General features: G+C 54.9%; 2 protein-coding genes across 2 annotated transcripts; both read right to left on the reverse strand.

The window, feature by feature from the left end:
- Positions 1-2,083: 2,083 nt before the first annotated feature.
- Positions 2,084-5,202, reverse strand: SPEF1 (sperm flagellar 1). Its single transcript, XM_006894209.1, has 7 exons — positions 5,094-5,202; positions 3,700-3,811; positions 3,029-3,185; positions 2,777-2,816; positions 2,617-2,677; positions 2,299-2,422; positions 2,084-2,191 (listed from the first exon to the last, which is right to left on the reverse strand). Exons 1-7 carry the CDS (start codon positions 5,200-5,202, stop codon positions 2,084-2,086), a joined length of 711 nt encoding a protein of 236 aa, XP_006894271.1.
- Positions 5,203-8,263: 3,061 nt separating this feature from the next.
- CENPB (centromere protein B, 80kDa) lies at positions 8,264-10,048 on the reverse strand (the record flags this gene model as incomplete). The annotated part of the gene is made up of 1 exon (XM_006894260.1): positions 8,264-10,048. A coding segment is annotated over one exon (1,785 nt), but the record flags the coding sequence as incomplete, so codon positions are not given.
- Between the last annotated feature and the right edge of the window lie 2 nt (positions 10,049-10,050).

The following is a 10,050-nucleotide window of genomic DNA, read 5'->3' on the forward strand; positions in this document are numbered from 1 at the left end:
ATAGAATATGGTAAAGTAAGGGGATGTCACATCCATGACTATCACAGAAGGTTGTAGTTGTGTCCCTCTTGCTGGTTTTGATGAGCTAAGTCACCACGCTGGAGATAACTTCATGACAAGGAACAAGGGCAGTCACAGACCAACAGCCAGTGAGAAACTAGGGCCAAGAGTCCTACAGTCCACAAGGAATTGTACTCTGCCAACACCTGAGTGAATGAGAAGTAGCTCCTTTCCCACTTGAGTTGTTAAATGAGGCAACCTTGTCAGAAGTCCTGAAGCAGAGGACTCAGTTGAGCCAGGCCAGGGCTCTTGGTCCAAATAAAATATGAGATCATAAAAGAGTGTTCTTTAAGCCATGAAATGTGTTACAAAGTAACAGACAATAGAGGATCTTTTTCATTCTTTTGTTATTACAAACACTGTTGCTATGAACATTCCAGTTTCCCTGAACACAAAAGCTTAGGTTTCCCCTGGGTGTATGCCTAGGAACTTCTGGGTCTCAAGATTCATGGGTGTTCAACATGACTGGTAGCCGGTAAACAATCAGAGCTAAGGTCACCCCAGGGCCATGGTGCCTTTGGTCAGGTTGGAAGTTAAAGTTGACCTCAGTCCATAGAACTTGGGATAGACTAGTCGACCAGAAGGGCTGAAAATCACACACAGGGCGAGTCAGGGGTCAGTCCTTAAGCAAGACTAAAGGTGAGTATGGGGACAGTGGAGAAATGGCGAAACCTTCATTTTGGGATTGAGATTGGACAGAGTTGGAGGTCACTGTGAGGGTGGGTTAGATGTCAAGTGTCAGAATGCACAAAGCTTGATCCCAAATGATACCATCAACCAATAGGCAGCAGGGGGCAGTGTCCAATTACCCAACAAGTGAGGCTCACCCTGAGGTTACTCCTAAGGCTCTTCCTCTGAGGGTTGTTGTTGTTGTTGTTATATGCCGTCGAGTCACTTGTGACTCATAGCAACCCTATGTATAACAGCCCTAAACTCTGCTCTGTCCTGTGCCAATCGCACTGTCTCTGACACTCCCATCCCGATTATCCCAGACACTGAATCAATCCACCTCATAGAGGGCCTTCCCCTCCTGCACTGTCCCTCCACCCTCCCAAGCATGATGTCCTTCTCCAAGGACCAGTCTCTCCTCACAACATGTCCAAAGTATGTTAGACGGAGCCTCAGAATCCTTGCCTCCAAGGAGCCACCCGGTTTAACCCTTTCCAGGACAAATCTGTTTGTTTTCCTAGCAGTCCATGGTATTCTCAATACTCTTCTCCAGCACCACAGCTCAAAGGCATCAATTCTCCTTCTATCCTCCCTGGTCATTGTCCAGCTCTCTGATGCATAACAAGTGATCGCGGTAGGGGGCATAAAAAGAAGAGGATGGTACAGCCCGTAGGGATTCTAGCAGAGAGAAAAGGGCACCAAAGGAAAGTAAACCACCACCTTTAATAGAGAGCTTAGCCCCACACCCCACGATACTGCCAAGGGTGTCCCCACAGGTGATGGGCACAGGCACAGCCACCCCTTACCCACCCCTGGGGCCCCCACTCTTCCTCTCCAGCTGCTGTGGTCTCTGGCAGGGAGTCTGCTACCGAGTGAGCGACAGGGGCTGTTTCTCCCATGGCTGAGAGCTCAAGAAGCCAGGTTGGATGGAGACACTGCCATCCTCAGAGTCAAGCAGGGATGCAGTTTCTGGGGCTGAGACCCAAATCGGAGGGCTGCTTTCCCAGGCCCAGCACCGGGAGGACCAGAGCCCGGTTCTGCACGTCCTCTGGTACTCCTTTGTGGGGGACGCTGGATCTCTGACCATGGCCTCCTGCCTCCGGAACGTGGTCTGTTCTCCTGACCCAGATTGAGTGGAAGGAGGCGACTCAGTCCAGGCACACAGCTCCAGAGGTTTCTATCCGGCCACCCCCTTCTTCTCATCACCACCCCAAGGGAGGGGGCTCTTGCACTCAAGACGCTGGTCCAAAGGGCTAGCTCTGCCCGCCCAGCCGGACATCCGCTGGTGGGTGGGTGAGTCTCGGTGTTTGGGCTCCGCAGGGTCCCCAGGTGCTGGAACTCGGCCATTTGTCGCTCACCGCTGCTTCCGCTGCGCTTGCTGGAGCCTCCGGGAAAGGTCATCGATGCGCACGTTCTTGAGCTGGAGCAGGTGCTCCAGGCGCCTCACCTTCATCTGCAGGACCTGGGCGGAGGGCTCAGATCAGAGATCAGCCTTGCTGCCCTGCCCGTCCCCCTCTGCTGACCCCGCCCCATTCCCACCCCTCCTACCTGCCATCCCCACGCCCTCACCTGCACCGTCTCCTGCGTGGCCAACAGCTCCTGCTCCTTTTCAGCGATCTGAAGGACGAAGCTTGGGTCACCCTGCAGTGTTTGGCTATATCCAGGAGGCCGGGGGGCAGGCAGTCGGCCCCCCCTGGGGCGGGGTCAAGTAGAAAGCAGCTCAGAGGAGGCCTGACCCTCGGCCTCTCCCTCACCCTTCGAGTGTCCTCGGCCACTGGCCCTCTCTCCACTTCCCCACCTTCCTTCGTCTCCCAGCCACAGCACCCTCCCACACCACCACACGACCACCAGGCCTGGCGAGGTTGAGACGTCCCAGCAGCCCCTTACTTGAGTGGTTTTCCTCCCGGCGGCTCCGGGGCACCTTCTCCTTGGGCCTTCTGGGACAAACCTGAGACAAGGAACGTGGAGGAGTAACGAGGCTGTCCTCCTTTTCTCACCTCTTTCAAAAGTGAAGAAGGAAGGACAGGAGGAGAGGGAAGCTACCTACCCACATCCATGTAGCCGCTGCCATCCTGGGAAGTCAGCTCCTGGGGGAAAAGCCGGGGTCCACTGTGAGCTCATGGTCCTCTAATCCCAAAGAGCCCTCTGCCCGCTGTGGCTCCCCATGCCAGGCTCGCTTGTCACCAAGGCAGTGCTGCCCACGGCCTGCTACAGGGGGCCTGCTACAGGGGGCCTGCTACAGGGGGCCTGCTACAGGGGGCCTGCTACAGGGGGCCTGCTACAGGGGTCGGGGTGATACCTGTAAGGAGCCCAAGCCCTGCTTTCTGCGCTTCTGCCGCTCCTCCAAGCGCTGCCGCAGCGGGATGAGCACCAGCTCCACCACGCCCGGCACGCACTGCGCGATCTTGCGCATCACGTCCTCCGGGACTGAGAAGTTCAGCTTATTCAGCACTTTCCTGGGGGTTAGACATGGGAGACAGTGGACTGAGTCCTGGGGTAAAGAAGGGAAGGGCTGCCTGGGAGAGCGTAGGAACATCTATCCTAGCTGTCCTGCTTGAACATCCCAAGGGTCCGTATTGCTCACCAGTGGAAGGCAATCTCGATTTTTTTAAAAAATTCGAAAAAAAAAAAAAGAAAAAGAAAAAAAATTCGTATTTTTTTGTGCATGTACCGTCAAATCAGATCTCACTGGTACAAGAGGAGATTGTCCCTCCTTCTCCAGCAGAGCATCTGGTGGATTTGAACCACACACCTCTGGGATTGCAGTGCAGCTTCTTACCACTAGACCACCAGAGCTCCCTAACCTCAATTTTGTTAACACACTGATTCTGTCAGTGTTGGCCCTCCTCAAATTGTCACTGACACCCCACCTCTGACCAGGCCATAGGACACTGAGCTAGGGAAGCCCTTCTTGGGGAGGGAGGTAGGGACTGGAGAGTATCACCCGAATCTGGGCATTCCACTACCTACCTATTCAGGTGTCCCCAGTTGCTGAGCTTCTGGTGGAAAGAGTTGGCCGGGACGTAATTATGCATCTCTACCATCTTGGGAAAGTAAAACTTGACAACTTCTGCAACCAGGACTGAGGGAGTGAGGGTTGGGTAGACAAGGTGTAAGGAGAGGGTGGTGATGATGGAGAAGGGAGAGGGGGTGAAGGACGGATAGAATAGGAAAGCCAGGCGTGGCGGTATTGAGGGGTCAAGTGGAAAGTTGGAGATGTGGAAAACAGAAGGATAGCAGGGATGGAAGGAGGGAGACAGAGGAGGAGGAGAGGGTAGGAAACAAAAAACCAGTGGTCAGGGAGAACAGGTGGAGCGTCAGGCACACCCCAGGGAGGCTGCATGCTTTCCTCATTAACTCAAGGTCTGGGGAAGCTGTTTTCTGGTCATCTAGCAGAGAATGAGTCTTCAAAGGAGCCTCTTAGGATCCTGAGAGTCCAACCAGGACATTCACCCAGATATGTACACACATGTATGCCTGCACACACTTTCCCCCTCCACACACTCCATAACCAGTCTAAGACTCACGTGACAGGACCTTCCTGCAGATAGACACACAGGTCAGATATGCAGACACAAGATGGACACACACATGTCCCCTTACACACATATGCAAGCATGAAGCATCACACATGGTCATAAACCCATTGCCATTGAGTCTATTCTGATCCACAGGGACTGGACAGGACAGAATGGAACTGTCTCAGAGAGTTCCTAAGACTGGAATCTTTACAGAAGCAGAGCTTTCACCAGAGGAGTGACTGGTGAGTTTGAACTCCTGACCTTTTGGTTAGTAGGTTGTACACTTAACCACTGTGTCACGACAATTCCCACCACAATATGCATAGCCTCTCTAAGCAACTATACACGAAGATACACGTCATTGAAATTCTAAAAGACAGTCACACACACATACAATCACAAAGAAACATGCACATATGTGTATATAGGACAGAACATGCCAACCACATCTGAACACACGTGTAGACATATCACACAAGACATATAACATACATTCAGCCTTGTGTGTGCGCACACATAGGTGTGCAAATGCATACAAGCACCACATATTTTAATTATAAAAATCTTGGGAAGGAATTGCAGACTCACACACTCAGAGGCATATATGTTCACATATGCACAGATGAATGCAAGATAGAACATGCCTAAATGCATGTGTCCAAATTCCCACAGCTGTACATAGAACACACGAACACACACACACACCCCTTTACAACTTAAGTCCCAGAAGGCAATCGGATCTCCTTCCCCCCTCGAAGCACAAGAGACGTGCATGCACCCGGACCCCTTACACACGTACATACAAGACATACACAGCGTGCACATGCACAGGGGCGCACACACCTCCGTCACTGAAGTCCCGGGTAAGGTTTCTCTTGGGCCGGGACAGAGGGATGCTGTCTACCCACAGGTACAACTGGTGCAGGGTCTCCTCGTCCACACTCCCCGCCATTGGCGCCCCGGCGAAGCCAGGCTGCTCCAGCTGTGCAGTGGCCAGCCTCAGCCTCACGACCCTCCGGGCGCTGCTTCTTCAGTCGCTGCCAGCGCCCAGTCAGCCCAGGCACCGAGACAGGAGTCCCAGCTGGGCGCGGCCATATTGTTTTATGAAACCATAGCAACCGCCCGACTCACCAGGGAGCAGGGGCTTCTGGGAGTTGCAGTTTTCCAGCGGCTGCTTCCTCGCACGGCCCAGCCTTGCAAAGGTGGTTAAGGGTTCTTAACCTCCACGCTTTCCCACGAAAGCACCACCTCTGGGCTCAAGCCACCAGCTGGGCAGCTACTGGGCCACTCTGCGACCTGCCAGAACCTACAAGGCCCCGAGAACCTCGGAGCTGGCTAGGGCTCAGCTACCCCTTCTCGACTCTCAACCAGTCTCACATCCCGATGTTTATAAGCTCTTCCTGGGGTCTGCTGTTTATAATCTGTTGCCCATCCGGGCTGTGTGATAATGCCTTCCCGCTGGGTCTCCAAAGGCAATCCATACGACTGTCATCACCTCCCTCCCAGCAGCATCTCTTAATACATCATTTAATGCATCAGACTTCCTGAGAGAAGGCTAGTTCCTGGGGTGTCACTGGGAGAGCTCTTCACCTATTTGTCCCAATGAAGTAAAAGAGGTTTATATACTAGAAAAGTTTTCAGCATTTTACAGAGAACTTGGATTTGTGTAGGGAATGGAAATGTGCTAAGGGTTGAGGTACTACAGGAACTCCTTGTACAGAAGTCCACATCCTTCATCATTCTCTTAAGGGTCGTTCTTCCTGCATTTGAAACTTCTTGGAATTATCTGGGATCCATTAGTTCCATTTCAAAATCACACTAAACTGAATATTAGAAATAAGGTCCTCTCGGTGAAGAAAGGGTACAGAGCTGTGTCAAAAGAACACAACGGCCAGTTTGTGGGGAAAACTTGCTCAGCTGTGTGGCTTTGGGCCCAATATAGCACCTCTCCATGTCTGTTTTATCTGCTTTACAAGACTCTGCGACTGAATCCATCTAAAATGCTCAATGTCTCCTTTGGCACACAGATAATGTTCTTATAACTTCAATTGGCATTATCATTGAGATCATTTTGGTTCTAGCAAAGGAGACATTGCTGTTGGCAGTAGACAAATGGTGTTGACTTGCCGGCATTTGAGGGATGCACCTAGGTTTGAGTAGACCCCTGCTCCCATCTACTGACCACAGGGCTGCTCAGAGGGGTGGGCTAGGGCTGCATTATGGCTCCTTCATCTGCTTCCTCATAGCTGGTGACAGTTCAGGGAATCTCAGTTGCTCTTCAAGTTGTGTAGTTTTGAAGCCTCAAGGGCCTGAAGAGGGGATGGTCATCCAACTTGCTTGTATAGTAACATGCTTTTCTAAAAGGGAACACATTCAGGGCTGGCAAGGGACAAAAGATGACCTAGATATCCCTTCCCTTCCTCCCTTTCACATTCCAGGGTAGGGAGAGGAGACTGGGGGGGGGGGGGGGGGCACAATGTGCCAGCCCTAGTTGAGGTGGGAAAACCGGTTTGGGGCCCAGCTTCCTGTTCTGACCAGGCCCTCTAGTAGTTGGAATCACTGGACTTTAAAAGATGGGAGGAGCTGGGTCTCAGAGGCAGAGGTGGACAGCAGACGGGTCAGGTTAGCAGAGAAGTCAGTCTTCTCCTTGGGACTGACCAGGCCTCAACGCCATCACACAGGGAGTTATCAGCTCAGTGTGAGTCTCTTGGGGTGGAGGCTATCCCCTGCAATGTCACAGGCCAGCATTTTCACTTTCCTCCTGTCACTGTTCCCAAGGATGGCCAGCAGACTTGGAGATGCCATCACAGGAAGGCCTAAAAAAGCTTCCTGTTAAGGCTCTAAAGGCAAACACTGCTCCAAGCTCCAGCAGCTGGAGCACCCCCTTTTCTGTCCTGATTTCCTCCTGTGAGGGTCATCTGGTGGTTCTAGACTCCAGTTCACAGTTTGATTTAAATCAACAAGGACTGTTAATACCTTGCCTTCCATCTGGTCACTGCCAAGTGTGACCTGACCAACATGGTGAAAACCAACCTCAGCGCCCTAAATATTTAGAGGTGGTTTTGTGAGCTCACCCTGCCTCTTGCCCTGGCCAGGATCTAGGAATTGTCTTCCAACATCTCACCACAGCGGGCGCTAGAGGGAACCAGGAAAGGTCATGCCCCCAACCCCCAACACAGACGCAAGCCCAGACCATGAAGGATGCACCCTTGGCTGTCAAAATGTTCACCCCCACAAAAGCGGGGTGAACAGATTTATTGAAATCAAACTGGGAAAGGAGCAAGTGAAGGCCAGACTCTGGGCCCCGTCGCAGGCCACTCTGCTCAGGATAGGACCCTGCCAGAAACGGGTGAGATATGGGGCCTGCAGCTGCCCACTTGGGAAGTACCCATTATCACTCCCTTGAAGGGCCTCTTGGGACTCTCCAATCTGGAAAGGAAACCAGAGGCTAAAAAGTGGATTGAGCCAGGAAAGAGGATTAGGGAGGAGGGAAAGCAGATAGAAGCAGGCTTGGGAGCCTGCAGTGAGTTAGAAGTGTGCTTCTCAAGGTGGCCCCAGGGTTGGAGCAGGACAACCAGCCTTGCAGTGGGGGGGCCCAGGCTGGACTTTGCTCTGGGAGCCCTTCCCAGAATGGCTTTGGGGGGGTCCCCTCCCGCCAAGGACCTGGTGTGGATGGCAGAGGGGACAGGCACTCTCTGGCCTGGAGCTGGCAGGGCCTCTCCCTGGCCGCTCTGGTCTAGTCCGCTGATGGCATGGTGTGGTAGCACCGGACAGCTCCCTGCCCACTTCACCTGGTCCCCCAGGCCCAGGGGCAGAGGAGAGGGAAGATTCTGACAAAGAGGCAGCGAACAGGCAGTGAGACTGACAGCTCACCTTGGGTCCTACCCAAGTGATCGGGTTGGGGAAGCGAGACTAAAGGATTTGGGGCTCTCCAACCTGTCTGCATCTATAGCAGCTGCTCTCTCAGTGCACACTGCCACATCTGGATTGGGGGTACGGCTACACCTGATGGCTCAGCTCTGATGCCCAAAACCCCACACTCCCACCTGCCTGGCATGATTCTTCTTGGTCACGTGGACCAGATCATGTTCCAAGTGGAGGATGTGGCTCTGTACCCGGTCATCGATGGGGAAGGACGTCAGGTACCTCTTGACCATGGCAAAGTAAGCCATGGCCTCCCCAAAGCTGGGCACGGGCACCTCATCATCATCCTCATCTTCATCCTCATCCTCCTCGTCCTCATCATCCTCACTGTCTGACTCGGAGTCTTCCTCACCTTCCAGGAAATGAAATGTAGGGCACTGCATCTCCTCCTGGGCACCGTAGCCCCCAAAGCTGCCACCTGCCTCCACCATTCCCTGGGCCCAGTCCTCGGCATCCAAGCCATCAGAGGAGCTTTCTTCCTCTTCCTCCTCCTCCTCCTCTTCATCACTGTCCTCAACATCACCCTCCTCCTCCACCTCTTCTTCCTCCCCCAACTCCTCACCTTCCCCTCCCTCCTCCTCTTCCTCACCTTCCTCCTGGCCTTCCCCTTCCCCTTCCTCCCCCTCTTCCCCGCCTTCCTCCTCCTCCTCTTCTTCTTCCTCCTCCTCCTCCTCCTCCTCCTCTTCTTCCTCCCCCTCGCTCTTGAGGGCAGTAGTGATGGTGGCATCAGGGTCACCCCCAAAGCCCGCCTCGCGAAAGCATGTGGCAATGTCTGAAGGTTGGACGGCTTGCCAGGCTGCAGCCACGTAGTGTAAGGCCTCCATGAGGCCTAGCTGCAGTTGAGAGGGGTCCTGGCTCTCCAGCGCGGCCATGGCCTTGAGCAGCATGGCCTGGCGGTAATGGCCCTTCACCTGTTGGACCACGCCCCGCTCCAGCGGCTGCACAGTGCCCGAGGGGAAGAAGGCCAGCTGCACATGCCGCAGACCTGAAGTGTCCAGGGACTGCGCGGCTACGCGGCCGGCCAGTAGCAAGACACGGCGAGACTCAGTGGCCATGCGGGCGTCCAAGGCCTTCAGGTACTTGGCCAGCACCTGGCTGGTGACACCACCCTTAGAGTTGGCAGTGTAGTCGCAGGGCAGGCCACCCTGGCCCGCACGAGGCTTGGCCGACTTGCCCGCCACCAGCGGGGGCAGCTTCTCACTGCCATCCGCGTTGGCGCACAGCAGGACACTAAGGCGCTGGGTGGCCCTCCGCTCCCGGCCATCGCTGCCGCACAGTCCAGCGGCCTGGTCGGGCAGAAAGTCGTACCACAGGCTGGTCTCGATGGCGCTGAACACGTCCTGCGAGGCATAGCCCTCGACAACTGACGGCTGCTGCTCCTCCCAAACGTGCAGGCCGGTGCCCTCGCCACTGCCCTCGGAGGGCACCGGGGCCTGGCTGGTGGGCGCTGCTGGGCGCCGGGGCGCAGAGCTGCGCGCCCGGGGGCGGGGTACGCCGCTGCAGGACATCACTCCGTGGCGCCGGCGGAAGCGGTCCAGCCAGCCATTGGAAGCGGTGAAGTCGTCCATGCCCAACTCCTCGGCTATGCGCAGCGCCTTCTCCTTGAGGAAGATGCCCTTGACGGGCAGGCCGGCGGCGCGGATCTGCTGGAACCAGGCAATGAGCAGCCCCTCGAGCTTGTCGTAGGGCGACAGCTTGTTGGTCTTGCGGCAGGTGGAGGCCACACCGTACTTGCGCTCCGACGCCAGGATGGCGCGCTTGTTCTTCAGGATCGTGCTGAGCGTGGACGGCGGGATGTTGAAGCGCCGCGCGATCTCGCCCTTGCGCAGGTCCGGGTTCTCTTCCACCTCCTGGATGATCCGCGACTTCTCCCGGA

The sequence above is a fragment of the Elephantulus edwardii genome, unplaced genomic scaffold (assembly GCF_000299155.1).
Source record: "Elephantulus edwardii isolate Elephantulus edwardi_28Jun2011 unplaced genomic scaffold, EleEdw1.0 scaffold00138, whole genome shotgun sequence".
In the NCBI taxonomy this organism is placed as follows: Eukaryota; Metazoa; Chordata; class Mammalia; order Macroscelidea; family Macroscelididae; genus Elephantulus; species Elephantulus edwardii.

What these genes read in the sequence shown, in the direction of transcription:
- SPEF1 (XM_006894209.1), bottom strand. Translation starts at nt 5,202, where the DNA reads ATGGCGGGGAGTGTGGACGAGGAGACCCTGCACCAGTTGTACCTGTGG. An exon ending in AGGGCTTGGGCTCCTTACAG is followed by an intron (nt 2,817 to 3,028) that starts GTATCACCCCGA and finishes CTTTTCCCCCAG; the next exon opens with GAGCTGACTTCCCAGGATGG. An exon ending in CCGGGAGGAAAACCACTCAA is followed by an intron (nt 2,423 to 2,616) that starts GTAAGGGGCTGC and finishes ACCCCGCCCCAG; the next exon opens with GGGGGGCCGACTGCCTGCCC.